At 40.5% G+C, this 16,806-nt stretch overlaps 2 protein-coding genes across 3 annotated transcripts in view; one reads left to right on the top strand and one right to left on the bottom strand.

Annotated features, from left to right (window-relative positions):
* Nucleotides 1-12,077, top strand: part of tmem198aa (transmembrane protein 198aa) — a 29,207-nt gene extending 17,130 nt beyond the window's left edge. For both annotated transcript variants that reach the window (XM_089002007.1, XM_089002008.1), the window contains exons 5-7: nt 1,651-1,774; nt 6,069-6,382; nt 8,058-12,077. In XM_089002007.1, coding sequence (XP_088858133.1) covers nt 1,651-1,774; nt 6,069-6,382; nt 8,058-8,210 — 591 coding nt within the window. In that variant the 3' untranslated portion in view covers nt 8,211-12,077. The remainder of the gene's footprint in view (nt 1-1,650; nt 1,775-6,068; nt 6,383-8,057) is intronic.
* Nucleotides 12,078-12,228: 151 nt separating this feature from the next.
* desma (desmin a) overlaps nt 12,229-16,806 on the bottom strand; it is a 6,402-nt gene continuing 1,824 nt past the window's right edge. The window contains exons 4-10 of the mRNA XM_089002006.1: nt 16,559-16,720; nt 16,312-16,437; nt 16,010-16,120; nt 15,693-15,802; nt 14,415-14,467; nt 14,057-14,148; nt 12,229-12,681 (exon numbers count right to left, since the gene is read on the bottom strand). Coding sequence (XP_088858132.1) covers nt 12,640-12,681; nt 14,057-14,148; nt 14,415-14,467; nt 15,693-15,802; nt 16,010-16,120; nt 16,312-16,437; nt 16,559-16,720 — 696 coding nt within the window. The 3' untranslated portion in view covers nt 12,229-12,639. The remainder of the gene's footprint in view (nt 12,682-14,056; nt 14,149-14,414; nt 14,468-15,692; nt 15,803-16,009; nt 16,121-16,311; nt 16,438-16,558; nt 16,721-16,806) is intronic.

Below are 16,806 nucleotides of genomic sequence, written 5' to 3'. Positions count from 1 at the left end.
TAATTGCACTCACAGACAGAAATACGATATAGTCGTTTGGGATTGCGAGTAAATTGCTTTGCTCAGAACTAAAGATAACCCCCTTATTTGGGTTAGAACGATGCAGCGCCGCAAACTCCGATTTTCAAATCTGTCAAGCAATGAGCAGATAAGCAAAGCAGATAGAGGGATGTGGAAAATAGCTATTTATCATCCACTTGCAACAGTGCATGCACAAGACATTCCTTTATGACTCATTGGTAATGTGCAGTCAAGCATTTCATTTTTTTCACTGGGTATGTAGTGAGACACATTTGCTGTGCTGTGGAAATACTGCATAGGATGAAGGGAGGGGGGTCATACAGGCTTCCCGTCATGAATCATCTTGTCTTGTGCAAGCCAGTCAAACTGCACTTTGTCCAGGAAATCGTTAAACCCAACCCAGCTCATATGAGCCGCGGGGTGCTTTAAAGCTTCCTCCTGTCTATATTTCCACGCGCCGATGCTAAACTCTTCTCAAGCCTACCAATAAATTCAAACCAACACATTTAATTTCAATACCACATCAGATTTTGTAGGCTTGGTACAACAGTAACTGTTCTTGAACTGTGTATACTTGCTTTATTGATGAATTAATCAGCAAGTCTCTGGATTGTTTGGTTTCACAAATTAATCATTTTTGATGACTCATGAGCTCTTTTTGCACCCTCACAATTTAAGAGCACCGTGAAATAGGTTTTCTTTTTTGTGCTACTCATGCTGCATATAAGTGTGATTTCCGATTTGCAAATACTAATCTGCTTGAAACGTGGAAAAGAAGCCCAAAAATCTAAATGTCATTTATGTGATGACATGTTTTGAAACAGGCTTCGCACAGGCCCTTCAAGTTCATAAAAATCCATATGAGAAGTTGTAAAATTGCATTTCTAATTGTCCTTAAAATTCAGGGAGCGCTTCTAAAATCAATAAAACTATTTAAAAACTAACTTGTCGTGTTCATTTCATTTGTGGATGACATTTTCCTCACACTTCCAATTAATAGTTTTGTCGGAAAATGTGCCTAGCGTCCTTCCCCTCCAACCCCGCGGTCGGACTACATGCCTTCCTGTTTCCCACTCAGCTTTTCCCACCATCTCTAATTAGTTCTGATGATAATCACTTCGGGTCATTTCGGGTGACAACAATAGATGGACACCATGCTGGGGCAGTGAATGGATGTTGTGCCGTCTTTGCAAACAATTAGCGTATTTTCTGAAGAAAAAAATCAATTCATCAAAGTTAGCAACATGAACAAGTGACAGACAAATATGCCCTTCTTTGGTAGCAATGGTTTGAAGACCAGCTCCATGATGTGTGACTTTCTTTTTAGCTCGCATATTTGTGAGAGTGCATTAAATCCATCATGAATCCCCTGCTGAATGGAAAAAAGTCATTGGAAATTGCAAAATTTGCCCTTGAAAGGTCCAACAAGAAAAGTGGAAGAGTGGGGCCTGTGAAATGAAGATGCAATCGCTTGAGTTTATAGGTAAGGTGTGTTGAGGCTGGTGCGCCTACATTATACACCACAAAATGTTTGCATTTGTTGCGGTTGTTTTCTGTCCAAGGGATGATTTAACCATGTGGACTGTTGGTTTGATACAGCATTATAATAGTTGTCTGCCATCAATACAGGTGGCGCCCAAGAAGTCGGTCTGCTGGTTCACGTGGGTCATCATGGGGGTGTGGCCTGTCCTGGCAATGCTCGGAGTGCTGATTCAGTGGAAAGTCACAGCAGAGGGTTTTTCTCACACTGAGGGTGAGTACCCACCCATGTTATGTTCATTGACATTTTCGAATAGAATGGCATGAAGGGGTTGTGTCAACGATTCCCTTCTCTGCTTCCCCCTTCAATGAAAAGTCCCTCTTTCTCCACCCTTGCCTGGCAACAAGCTTCACTACAACAAAAACTAGCCTTCTGCAAAAGTCGTATCCAACCTTAGCCTGTCAACCTACGGCTTACATATGTACTGTAGCATATAAAGTATTTGTTATTGTGGGTTTCAGTCCAGCGCCAATTTTTGCATTACTGAAATGGCTACAAAATGAACATTTGCAGAGCCAGAAGTGCAGAAAAGAAAATCTTAAACTGCCACTGCTCACCCACAGAAAAACTTATCCTGTGACCAGTGTCTGAAATAACGTATGCCCGGACGCCCGGGGCATGCAACTTTTACGTTGGGCGTACAACTTACAGAACGTCACCCCCCGGGTGGCCATAACAACTTTTTCAAGAGACGTTTGCTTTATTTAGAAATCTTCGTTCGGTTTGGAAATTTCGGAATTTCGGTTCATTTGTCAATTTGCATACTCGGCAGCCAATCGGAAGCCTACATCGAATAACATTGTGCTTCCGGGTGCATTTGCATATCATTTTCCAAACTAGACGCACAGAGACGGGACTAGACTCTTACCGACGGGACACATCAAATGAAAGGGTAGTTAAAGGACAACCGACGTCACTTTTTTGTTTTTTAACTGACATCAGAAAAACGTTTTATAGCATCTAAAATACCCAAAACACGCAGTATGATATTTTTATTCAAATGCAAAACACCAATAAAAATGACTTAAAGTGTCCAAAATCTGCAAAAAAATTGAGCTGCGAATTGGGCATTTTAAGAAAGTCACGCCAAGACGTCTTGCATTGCTGGAGAATTAAAAACAATGGCTTCAGATTCGGATAATATACTTTCTTGTTACACATCCAGTTATGAATATGATTCAAATAGTTCTGAAGAGGAAAGCATACATGTTTTCAATCGATTAAAGAATTTATTTGGTGTCATTTTGAGGCAAACGAGCAGGGGGGAATGTCACACCCAAAAATGGCGACCAGCTCCCGTGAGGAATGAATCAGCCCGTTTCCACAGGCTGATAGATTCCTTTCATGGAGCTTGGACTCCCTCTGCTGGCGGCTTTTGGATGTAACATCAAGGTTTTCAGATAAACAGTACAACAAAATACATTGACGTGATGAATGACTGCTACAATGCATCTTTTTGTCTTTCAGGGGGGGGTCCTTTCATGACGTAACGTGAGGACTCGTCACCAACTCAAAAACTTCCTGAATGTTCAGCGCGAGTCTTAAAACGTAAAATATAGCTATATGCGATGGAATCTTTGTAAAATACACTCAGTAGAAGTCATTTGAAGCCATTTTACAAATTATAGACACAACCTGGAGACGTGGGTTGTCCTTTAAGGATACTTGTTTTGCTTTTTTTGTTTGTATCATTTATTTACCCTCAAAGTTACAAACCAATTGCTGTACATTAAATTACTAGAGAAAAGCTTGTTAAGTGTCAGCATGAGGTCACTCAAGCTGTTGCAATGTTATTAGCAGCTCTACATTTGTCACAAGTTCACTGAACGCTTTAATTGCTTTTGAAATTGCATCCACCAGGAGGGAACATAACACGAGCATGCGTATTTATGTGTTGTTCAGGGAAATAGCTCTTTTATCTGTCCCAAAAGCAACCACGACACAGATGGCAAGATGGCACCCACAACTGCAAGATGCAAATACAGTAACACACAGTTCTCACAGTCATGCATTCATTCACTGACAGAAATATATACAGTATGGTCTCTTGCTCTTTCATTCATTTAGCACACACACAGCAACGGCACATAAAATGGTGCCACTCGCGGGCTTCAAAAACGGATTTGAACAATGGACTGTAATGGCTTCCAGTCAGAGGGTGAGAGAAGAGGGATGAAGCTCGGTCAGGCTGTTTTGAAAAACAGTGACGCATCACGGAAATAGATGTGGGAACATTGCTGCTTTCACACTACACAATAGAATCATAGGGAAACATGACTCCTTAATAGGAACAAGACCATTGCTTAGAAAACCATTTTGCACTGATTAGCAACCACATGCAAAAAAAGTGATACCTTCAAAAATTGAGCCGAGGGTGAGGAAGGGTGTAGTATTTGGCTTCCGCTTTGCAGATTTTGTGTTTGTTTGCTCATGTGCAGGAATAGATAAGCAAAAAGAAAGACGTATGACTTTGTACTAGCACCACGTAAGGTGGAGCTCAGGCATGGTTTGTGGCTGCTTACGCTGAAGCCCAGGGACTTGGGACTGGGAAAACGTGCAATTATATCCACATCTTTTTTACCAAATCATTTTAACACCTCAATGACAATGTAATTCAAAACGCAGCTTTTATTTTTATAAAGGTAGTCACATGAATCTCAATTGCTCGTGCAAGTTGTCAGAATGTTTTAGTTTTTAATGGCAACAAAGGAAAGCTCAGGAAGGGATTCTAAATAATTGGAAATATTTGCAATGAGCATAATGGATTTATTTCAAGTGAGCATCCTTTTTTCCACCCGTTTTTAAATATTGTGGTGTGATATAAAATATTTAGTCATACAGTGATACCTCAGTTTACAAACTTAATTGGTTCCCAGAAAGTCTGTATGGCGAAACATGCCACACATTTATTTCCCATAAGAACCCATAAAACAGTTTTCTACAAAATAAGCCTTAAAACTACACAAAAATATCTTATTTTATGTATAATAAATGTGCTATTGTATTGTAATTAAAGAAATAAAATGTACTGTATAATCAAGTCATTTTATTTACCTTTGTGATGGTAGTTGTCAATGGATGATGAACTTCCAGGTTGCCTCGTGATGATATCAGAGTGAAGTTGCCGTGCTTTCTCGGCGATAATACCCTCAGTCACAATGTCCCCTGCTAGCTGCTTTTCGTTAATCCAAATCAACAGAAGTTTTTCAATCTCTTCTATTGCCTGAGACTGTTGCTTAGACAACACAGAAACACCCTTAGTCACACGTAGCAATGGTTGACTTAGCATGCTAGTAGTGTGACGCTATATCACACAAACGAACACCTCGTTCGTGTTTCTCGTTGATCTCCTTCTGCTCGACCGTAATTGTGTTTTGTGTCCTCTTTGGCTGAACACTAGCCTGTGGTGGGGTCTTTTTCGGTCCCATAATAACAAAAATATCCTTGATAACAAACCACATCTGCACTCAAGGAAATGGATGATGAAAACTAGTCCGCCAGCCACCGTGGCGCTCCGTGTGGTGTGGTTCGTTCGCCGAAAAGTAGTTCATATGCCAAGATTATATTCTCGCGAGTTTAATGTTCGTAAGGCGAAAACTTCGTAAACTAAAGCGTTCGTAAGCTAGCTGAGGTATCACTGTACTTGAATCCCTTCATCATGTCTGTTAACAGGAGGATAGGGGTTGTGCAGAGGCAGCAAGTGTGAGAATGGGGCTTGCAGGGTTTGTACTGGTGCATATTGGGTAAACGGGGCACTCAAGTGGGACAGTGAGGAAAGTCACGTGGCAGCCATTGAATTGCAAGCAGCACACTACTGATATGTTTGAACATAATTGGTTCGTCTTCCTTTTCAATTTGTTTTGTTTTCTCCCTATTTCTGAGGACCCTCGACATCACTCTATTCTCTCATTAACACACAGACAGGCAGACATTCTCAGTGGCATTTGGCCAGGGGGTCCACAGAGGGTTAACTGAGGAAAATAAAATGGGGGGTTTCATCAAGAAATTCTCTGGCAGATGGTGCCTCATTATCCATGCGCTCACACAAAGACAACCAAAACAATTGACAACAAGAAGACATAGAGAGATGGTGACACGCTATGATTTTCACGATGTCCAGAGGGGCTGCTTTTACATGATTGCATCACAGTTGCTTTGCATCCCTACATAACATTGTGCTCATTTAACTGCACGAAAGGATCGCATGCAACAGCGAAAAATAAGAAATTTTTCAGGGGCCTTTCTAGGGATTTTATTTTAAAAAAATGAGGTAGAAATGCACACCCGTAATGCGCAAGGCCGCAATGAGAAGAAATAATCATTTGCATATGTTGCATTTGTTGCATTTGTTGCATTTGTTTATTTTCCTCACTGCGACCATCTCCAATGGGAGCACTCATAAACGTGAATATTATTATTGTTTTAAATGTGTCGTGATTGTTTTCCCATTCACTTCGGCAGGAAATTAAAAACATTGCTCTTCCTAATTATCTCCTGTTGTCTCTAGTGGTTTTGAGTCGACAACAAAGGCGAGTGCAGCTCATGCGAATCCGGCAGCGAGAAGAAAGGCTCAAAAAGGAGAATGAGAACAAAAAGAAGAAAAAACAACAGAACCAGAATAGCGACCAGAAGAAGAAAGCCAACAGCCATCAGCACCAGCAGTACCACCATCCGGGGACATCTCACCCCCATAACCCATCCCGCAGCACGCAGCCCCACAAAGGCCCTCACCCTCACAAAGGCCCTCACCCTAAGACTGAGCCAGGCTTCCATCGCAAGCCCAACCCCAAAAGGCGCTTTGAAGGAGACGTGCTCTCACCGGTAAGAGCTTCATTTGCAGACACGTGTTAATTATTTTTTGGGGGAAAGAAAAAAGATACGTTTACACTTTTAGAACTGTAATTGTTTGTTGTTTTCTCATTGATGAGGCAAGCAATATAGAAATCCCACCTTCTGAAGTGAAACACATTTTAAATTGAGATATTACAGAATTTTACCCATCTTGTGATTCTATTTGTGATCATTTTAACAATAAACTGAAATCATTGGAATCCTTGGCTGCATTTTCAAATAAAAACATAACAATAAGCCAAACACGACTGTGGAGAACCAACACCAAAAGAGGAGTGGAGAGAAGGGTGCAAAAACTATTAAAAAATTCTAAGAGTCAAACTAGATGAATATCACATAAAAAATATTTGTGTTTTTAACGGATTCATTCTTGTCTCTGAAAAAGATTTTATTTGAAAGTATGATGACGTGTTCTCTGGAGTACATGAACTTAAGTTATGTAGACTCCAAGGGTAAATTTTAGGTCAGCGAGTTAATCTTTACATGCTAACCCTCGTGAATGTAACCTGGACCGAAGGCACCATCTTCCAAAGTGATCTAAATGACTAGCAGTTGTAAATCGCAGTGTTTCTTGATAACATTGAATTATTTGATGCCCGTTGAAGATAAAAAAAAAATATTTTAGACACAAATCAGGTATCTTTAGCAAAGGTAATTAAATGAGGTCGGCCCATTTGTCGGTGTGACATCTCCCTTAATTACCTGGCTTTTCTTATCTAAGGCACTCTTGGCACACATACTAGTTGATTGCACTTAAGACTGTGGAGTGACGCATTATCAAATGGGCTTGGGCGTGACAAAGATAATCTAAAAACATGTAATTATATTCTCTCCCAGAAAAATACACCACAGCCATGTACTCAATGACATCTATTAAGTACAAATAGTTCAACGGAAAATGTACTGTATTTTTGCGAGCATACTGAGCATTCAAGATGACGGACTGGCAAAAGTCTCTCTAGACTGCGGCCCACGTTGTAGTTATGGTTTCCTCTCAGGGACCGTTATGAATTTGGCTAAACCATTTGTATGTTTAATCCCCTCCACATATTATCTATATTGCACACAACAACTGAATGAATAACTAGTTTTCAAATTTCAAGTGAAAAATAACGACCGTTATTGTGGTTTACATGGGACAATTGTGATATTCCAGATGATCTTCATTTTCTTTGAATAGTTTTTTTTAATATATTTCAATGGTTTTCAGCCATCCTATATATATATGATCTAAATTGGTTTTATCATATCAACCCTTCTGTATCCTGGAGTCATCTGGCACTTTTGATCCGAGACAACAACAACCTTCATGTGTAAGCTGCGTTATAGTATATAGTATAGTATAGTATAGCCCTAAGCGATAGAACAGCCTGCCAAAGAGCATCATTTGACTGATTTATCAGCATGGTTTCTCACTTTTCCTTTTTAGTTAAATTGTTTTCCTCTTTGGCATCTCCATAAATAAACAACTGTCCCACACAATACACACCTCTATTGTGTGGGACAGTTGTCACCGGGGTCATCTTGGGTCTGAGGGAGTGGGGGGCCCTGCACAATGCATAGTCAATCCTGGTCTGGGTTGAAGTGGTCTCTGAGTCAGCGTTTGCTGCAGCTGTAAACTCACACTATTTGTTTCTGTTCACAGAGCTACATCCGCAGTTTCAGGGACAGGCAAACAGACAGACGAGCGTACTCCCACAGTCGAATGATGAGCCGCTCCCGGATGGCTGAACTTGACTATGACTGTGGCTCTCAAGTGCCCCTCACAGCGCCTTCAGGAGCTCCAGTTCGTATCTGATGGCTTGAAATGTAAAGATCCTACAGAAATACACAATTACAAAAAAAATGTGTTTGGCACACTATTTGTTGTGTCTGTCAAAGTAAAGCCGGAGGAAAATAACAACTACAGGAACGGAGCTGCATGTGAAGTTGGCTTGTTACCTGTTTTCTCCAGCAAACAAGTATCAACAGAAGCTGCAAAAAATGGCACACGATCAGACATGCATTGAAAGCATTGTCTTTCCAAGTGCATCTGTAATATATGTGTGCTGATTTGGGGATTGCGGCCCAACAAGTCACATTGGTTGGTTTTTCAGGAAGCAGTCAGCACCTTCAGATGTTAGAAATTCCCATGGAGAAGGCGATTTACACTGGAAGATTAACACTTTCCTTTGTCTTTTTCCTCTCTAAGTGGTTTTACTCTCATCCTATCTAACTGTGTTACACCAACCAGCTGTTGACCATTGCTGAAATATATAAATTCCCAATACAGCCATCTACACACACTATTCTCGGTCACTTAGTGGGAAGTGAATGCATGCCGCCTCACTCAGGCAAGTGAACCAATACAGCGTTATACTCTCCTAAAAAAAATACCAATTTTAATCCCGGTATCAGTTTAGTTCCAGAACTGTATCACCCTGATATATCCATTACCTACTTTTTCTATTGACAGAAACCACTCTGTCCTTCTTTCGATTCATTGGAAACAAATGTGTGTGGTTTCAGTCAGTTGGTAACCCAATGAGCGCCACAGAAAATGGATGGATGTGGTTTTATATGGGAACATATTCTCCATTCCCCTTATTAGATTTTATTCTTCAGATTTCCTGACCCAATTCAACACCACAGTATGTCTCTTCACAAGCACATTTGCAGGAGTTGTTTCAGTGTATACTGGCCCCGGAATTAAACTGATTTGAGTAGGTCGTGTGTAGTTGTCAAGGCGGTCAACACACAGCAGTGAACGTATGAAATCATGTTATACAGTGTTGGTGCAGATACACAAGTGTTTTTTTTTGCAAGTGGTGGATTGTACCAAATACTGTATTGGCTAAAGTGGGGTGAGGGGTCCACTCCTGGTATAGGTAGGTGTAATTATATGATATTTTGTTGATATTTTGAGTTTTTCATAAGAAAACATGAGTAAATAACATCATTCTTATGAATACCATAAAAACAAGATGAAAGCGAGGGTGTCCAAATGTGGTACAGTACTTTAATGAAGTAGCGATGGAAGCAAGTGCAATGGCGCCCTCTGTCGTTTAATACTGGATTCGCTCTGTACATTTGTGTGGGATTTGTGTGATGGATATTGAGAAAGCAACAATTTTACGGTCTTATGTTCCCTTTATTATTTTTACTTTCATTGACGGTCCATGAAAAAAGCAGCCACTGCTCAACATTACGTATGGCACCAAAAGCAAACCTATGTCTACTTTTTTTGTGTACATCTTGTAGATGTACTTAAATTCGATAAAAAATGATTCCAATGACTTCAATACTGAAGTGTCACAACATATATTGTGGTTTTGTGAAACTTGGCAGGCCTTGCACTTGTTTGGGGGGGGGGGGGGCACGTGCACCGTTGCCCCTTCCCTTGTACTGTTTTGTGTTTTCATTGTGACAAAGTGTCTATGTGACGTGTTCGCGTGACCATTTAGATGTGGATCGCATATTATTTTCAACTTTCAACTGTTTTCACCCATACAAAAAGTGGATAGTCCCATCACAACACCCAAAAACAACAGCCATAAAATACTGATATTTTTTCCCCGAACCGCTTCATCCTCACTTGGGTCGAGGGGGTGCTGCAGCCTATCCCAGCTGTCTTCGGGCAGTAGGCCGAGGAAACCCTAACCGGTTGCCAGTGTTGCTTGAAAATATGACACATGCACATTTCTATTGACTTGTGACATCTAATTTCATTTGTTGACTCTCTGCATCAAATGCATTTAAAGTACAGCAGGATACGTTCAACTTCTGACATTTTCTTTTTCTTCCTCCTTATCGTTTGTCAATTCTTCTTCTGATCTCTTGTGTCTTTATCATCTCAGTTGCAACTCTGCAGCAAACCGGCTTTCAAAAGCATTCAAAAACATTTTTATCCACTTGTTAGTCATCTGCTGTCATCACTTTGCATCTGGGTCTAATGTTGCCACGTGTCTCTATATAACTTTTGGTTTACAATTGCAGTCAAGTTAATTGTATCTTTCCATTGTCAACAGCTAAGAGCTGAATTAACATTAACATGTTGAATGTATTAACATCCGATGGCTCCGGTTAAATTATTTGAGAAAAATGTCACTTTATCTGTCACTTGCACCTCCTGCAGGACATGTTTGGATTACTCACTGTAGTTCTGTACATACAATGATATTAATACATTTCAAACGTAATGAACGTTCGCTGTTGTCATGTTTATGCGATGGTATTGTAGATTTTTTTTCTCCCATTTTTTTCTGGTGCAGTAGACATTTTTAAGTTGCTTTCTTGAATGAAAGTGATTCTGTGTTTTTTTTATACCCGAGAGACAGACATGAGCCATCATTTCTATTGTACTTCTTTTTTATTATTATTATTATTATTATTATTATTATTATTATTATTATTATAAGGCATGTTTTAAACGGACCTATAATATGATTAAATGACATTCATGTGATTCGACAAATAGTGTGTGTGTGGTTTTATTTTTTTCTTTTCATAAGGGTGCACATAACCCATTGTTGAAAGAAATTGTGGTTGAGCTTGAGTGTTCTTTAACCGGCTCCAGGCATGTTCATACTTTATTTGCAGTAAAATATTCAATGTTCTCTGTCAAGCAAAATAATATGATCTGCAGAAATACAAATCCTGGCGGGGTTCCGCTTGAAGTTCTCCTGCACTAAAAGTGACTATTAGACCCCCTGCACACCACCGCATTATTAAGATGAATTGGGAATTTCTCCAATGTGAAATGAATAAAGGTTATCTCATCTAATAAAAAAATCCCTTTTATCATGGTTACATCTGTCACCATGATAAAAGGGATCTTTTTTTATAATAATGAAACTCAAAATAGCAGGTTCCAGGTGAAAAATTAAACTAGTATTGAAAAAAAATCTAATTTATTTCACACACCCTGTAAACTGAAAACATGATCCAGTACGCTGTCCACTGAAGTAACCACTGTCCCTGAAAGGGTTGATGTAAATAATCCATGTATCTTTGTTGATTGGAAATGTTGCTATAATCCAACAGCAAGTGGCACAACTCTTCAACCAACAAAAAAGCTTGGAAATTACTTTCCCTTCTATCTTCCATCCATTTTCCGTACCGCTTATTCCTCATTAGGGTGTCTTCTCAGCTATCCGGGCACGAGGCGGGGACACCTTGAATTGGTTGCCGGCCAATCCCAGGGCACAGAAAGACATACAACAGTCACTCTCACACCTAAGGACAATTTGGAGTGGCCAATCTGCCTGCCCTGCATGTTTTTTGAGTGTGGGAGGAAACCAGAGGACCCGGAGAAAACCCACGCAGGCCCGAGGAGAACGTGCAAACTCCACACAGGGAGGTTGGACCGGGATGCGAACCAGCGACCTCTGCACTGTGAAGCCGGTGTGCTAGCCACTCGACTACCGGGCCGCCCTCCCCCCCTTCTATCTTTTTCTCTTTATTTCAGTAATTATCTCTCTGCCATTATAACCTTTTCATTATAATCTTTGTCTTGCTCTCTGCCTGTGGTGCTCTCTCAGCCTTTCTGTCTTGCTGCCTCCTCCTGCGTTCCCCTCCCCTCCGCTTCTTATTTCTGCGGACATTTTCAGTCCACTGACTTCAGACATGCTTCACTGATGATCTCGATCGAGACGAGGGCCAGCTCATTAACGAGCCGTTGTTCACAGGGACCGCTTCTGATCATTTCAACAGGAACCCGCTTGCTCAAAGAGTAAATGAAATGTGAGAAACGCAAACACAATCGTTTTAGATGAGAAATGTCGTGCACGCACGAGGACCATAATACATGTTTGTCTGGCAAAAGAATACTGAACAAGTTGTAATCATGAATGTCTTTTACTTTGTGATTTGAGTCAGAGTGAAGCAGCTCCACATGGTCACCCATACCCACACAATCACACGCTCTTGGCTCAAGGCCAAGATCGTAATTTCAAACATGTCTTAGTTCCATTTACAATAGATGTTTCTTGACATTTTTAACCACCATCTTCCCACTTTTGTTCCAGCCGCAAACACTAACACAAGCCATCTTCTATCCCGTCGCATAAATGCATAGTCATACAGACAAAATGTGGAAAAAGTGCCATCACAATTCGCTCTGACTTTGTTTGATGCCATGTATGATGAGGTTTGTCATTACACAACAGTGGGAAGATGCCAAAGTTTCCTTTTTTTATGTTTATTTTTTTTCTAACATATTGTAAATATGTTTTGACATCACCTCCCATTCACATGATGTCTTGCTGGTGCTGTGTTGACTCACTGACGACCTGTAGAAGACAACAGAGATAGGAGAAAAAAAATATATATACATAAAGACTGCCTCTCAAGAATATATTTAATACCCAACATGAAGGATCAAAGTGTATGTTCAAATAAAATGTGAGCGTGTTTCCATCAACTGTTAAGTGTCTTACATCATTTTACAAGTACAGTAATACCTCGGTTCTCGACCATAATTCGTTCAAGGACCCTGTTCGAAAAGCGATTTGTTCGAACACCGAAACCATCTCTTTGCTCCTGTCATTTGCAAGTTGACAACGGGGGGCAGGGCTGCCTCTCCCGGCCGCCCTCCACCTGCTGTCAATTCTCTCATCACGGACACGGGGCATTTATACGGTTCGCGATCACCTTGCCAATGCCGGATGATTGACTCACCTCGCCACCGTACCTGGACTCTTCCTTCGATGCGCGAGTGTATCCAGTCCGAGGTATTTTCCCTACGTCCCGTAAATTTATGTCATCTTCCGGGATTGCGTAATTTTGCACCCTCGTGTGCCATTTGCTTTTTGGCGTAGTAAGCGGGTCGGATCACAACAGTTGGTCACGGAGAGAGCGATACACCCGTACGTCGCTCAGCACCCCACCCTCGCGTACGCACTCACGCGTCGTATTGGCGTCCGAACACCGATTGTTGTTCGAACTACGAAGCAAGAATTTCTCGAATAATTTGTTCGAACTCCGATTTGTTCGAACTGTGAGACGTTTGAAAACCGAGGTTCCACTGAATAGTGAGAAGGAAAGAGGGTGACCAGGGTCGGCCAATTCAAGATCTATTTTAATTCTCTTTTTTTCATGTTTTTTTCTCATGTGAATTTGGTAGGAAATTGTAACTGAGCATTTCTACATTTCAGAAAGGGTAATTGTCTTCAGTTTTCATCTCAGCTCCAGACATGATTTTTTTTAGGAACGTCATTAGACACTTTGATTTCATTAAGTGCTTTTTTTTGTTCTGAAATCTCGTGTAATGACATACTTTCAAATATTTGTAAGGAAGGCGTATGGTTTGTACAATTTTCATCATGTTACCATTATTACAAAATACTCATGAGGAGGGCCTTAATAAAGTACTCATGGAAGACAAATTATGATATTTCAAGTCAGTTGTATATCTACATCAGGTTTTGCTTTTAACGCGCAAGACCGTTCCAAGACTAAATTGGAGAACACCTGAACACCTAAAATCTAGTAGTTTGCCTCCAATATGCAAAAAAAAGTGCAACTAACGTATTGAACCCAATTTACACATCAGACACTAGTGCCTTTTTTCACAGAATATGTAATTTGGATTTAGGGAAAGATGACATTGGTTCATCAATAAATGATGTCTAATGGTGGCATGTGTGCATGCGGATATGTTCCAACCTCTCCATCGCGGGTCTCAATGGTCTTGATAAGAACCGTCTTCTTTGAATGCATCTCAGAGGAACGCTGAGGCTGAGAATCAGCACTGGTCTCTAGGATGGGAGATAAACATACATCGTATTATTTTTATTACGTTGATGACATTAATGGCTCTCAGCCCAGTTCCATGAACAGTGAGCCCAGAGTCTCCGGTTCAATGTCACACATCCCCACACAGTGGGGAATATGGGTCACTGGAGTTACGTAATGTCCTTAAAATATCAAGCCCCATGTTCGGTATTGGTTTATAATTAAACTTTTGTGCCTTCCTGTGCTTTCCTTTGGATATGTTTGTGAAAAGGCTTCGAACCTCACCTACCTCTAAATCCAATAGAGGAATAGGCAGTTTGGACAGGCATAGTTGTGGTGATCCTGGAAAATATAGCAGCACAAAGAAATGCAAAATAGAAGAAGACTGGTAAGATGAATTATATTTCAGTAATACAGTGTTCCCCCAGTAGCCATAATAATAGCCTGGGCTAAATGAACAAGCCTGAGTGAATAGCAGATAAATAAATAAATAAATAAATAAAACCCCAAAGCAATTGTGTTCAAAAAAGATTAATGGGGGCCTACCAATGCAACAAATGGTGGAAAAGCACCACTTTTCTCAAATTGACTTATTTCAACATATCTGAGTAGTCTGTGTAAGCTCTCAGTCGTACAGGAGTGGTCGATCGATGAAAAGGTTTCTTCAGCCGTCATCTGTACTTCTTTGAAGGTGTCGGACGTTTCCCTTCTTATCCAAGAATCAGCAAACTAATAGTGTCACTTTTAGAAACTTCGTCAGCAAACTAAAAGTGACACTTTTAGTTTGCTGACGAAGTTTCTTGGATAAGAAGGGAAACGTCCGACACGTTCAAAGAAGTACAGATGACGGCTGAAGAAACCTTTTCATCGATAACCGAGTGGTTTATTGTACAAAGTTAAGAGATTTTTTTCAGCAAATACATACATAAAAAAATTGGCAAATTTGGGGAAAAATACTAAATATGAAATTATTAATGTAATAATTATTAATTATTAATGTGGAAGTGAAGGACATTGCTTTTGTAGTCATGTCTTATTTTGTGGTTCCGATGAATGACTTAATTGATCAATCAGCAAATTATAACATGATAACCAAAATTCCAGATTTTGTGTAAAATACAAAATACCTGATACGTTCTTGCAGAACAGATCAGATGTGTAAAGTTTAGGCAGGGTTGCCTGTTGGGGAAAAATTATGTGTCTCTTTCTGGTTCTGGCTCTACGGAGTTTTATGATGAAACATCAGCGGGGACCAAAGTGGTGAACAAAAAGACATGTCTCGTCGAAGTTGGAAAGCCAAAAGAGAAAGGGCCGCCCCTTTCACCTAGTTTTATCATACAGCAGTGATGACATCATCTCGACCAGGCCTATCAACAACGAGGAGGGTGTTGGGAGAGTATTAGACTGAAATTAAGGTGTTACTGTACACCCTACATATACACAAAGTTATCTAATAAACTACATACATCCATATAGACTAAACTAAACATGAAATAACGTAGGATGTTTCCGGATTTGTATAAAAACGTTCTATCATTGCCGACCAATTTCCATGAGTGTAAGTCACCTGCTCTCCTCTCCCTCCAGCAGCTTGCGGTAGGTGGCAATCTCAATATCTAGAGCCATTTTAACATTGAGCAGGTCCTGGTACTCCCTCAGGTGACGGGCCATGTCATCCTGGAAAACCAAAGGTGTCGTCAAATAAACACCTTGTCCAAACATTCAAGCACTGTGACGATTGCTAATAAATGCATCTGTGACAAACGGATGCCAAGTATCACTTGGCAGGGCATCACATTCTCTTTGAACTGAATTAATGAGTTATGCATCCGTTGGATTTGGTTTTATTTCAGAGGCCGATAGAATATAAAATACAGTACTGACCTTCATCTTGGCAATGTCTTCCTCCAGACGGGCGATAGTGTCCTGGTAGCCAGAAGCCTCGCGACTCATGCGGTCCTCAATGTCTCTCATTTGACGCAGCAGAGACTCATTCTGTGGCGTAAAATTAGCAGTGGATGAAAAGGAAGTGAATGGCATGGATAACATGATCATGTGAAATTGAAGCAACAAAATGCAGCAACATTTGAAGAATCCGCTTCCAAATCATAAGAACAGATTATAATGGGTGGATAAATTGAGCAGAAATGCTTCACATGGCAAGCGAAATTGTATTTGATACTCACAGTGCCCTTGAGTGAATCAATCTCACAGGTATAGGACTGGATCTGGTGTCTGTACTCCATCGTCTCTTGTTTGGCAGAGCGAAGGGCGTCATTGTTCTTACTCACAGCCTGGTTCAGATCTGAGACCTGAGGAAAGAGGGTTGAGTACTGGGCTATATATTCACATTCAAAAAGTTTGTTAAAAAGAGGTTTTTTTTTTTTTTTTTTCAATTGTGGCAATGATTGCTACGTGGATATGATGCCCTACTTTAGACTTGTACCAGTCCTCGGCCTCTGCGACGTTCTTGGCAGCTATCGCTTCATACTGCATGCGGATGTCTCTCAGAGCTGCGGTCAGGTCAGGTTTGGACATGTCCATCTGGATCTGCACCTGAGTGTCCTGCATCTGGCTCTGCAGCTCACGGATTTCCTGCAGAGAAATTCGTTTCATGCCATTCGTTATTCATGTTTTGATTAAGACAATGCAGTATCAACTTGTTTATGGCAACCATAACA

This window comes from Hippocampus bargibanti, linkage group LG08 (assembly GCF_051943395.1).
Source record: "Hippocampus bargibanti isolate YZ-2025 linkage group LG08, ASM5194339v1, whole genome shotgun sequence".
Classification (NCBI taxonomy): domain Eukaryota; kingdom Metazoa; phylum Chordata; class Actinopteri; order Syngnathiformes; family Syngnathidae; genus Hippocampus; species Hippocampus bargibanti.
The sequence above is the reverse complement of the archived record's forward strand: the minus strand, read 5'-3'. Positions and strand labels throughout refer to the sequence as shown.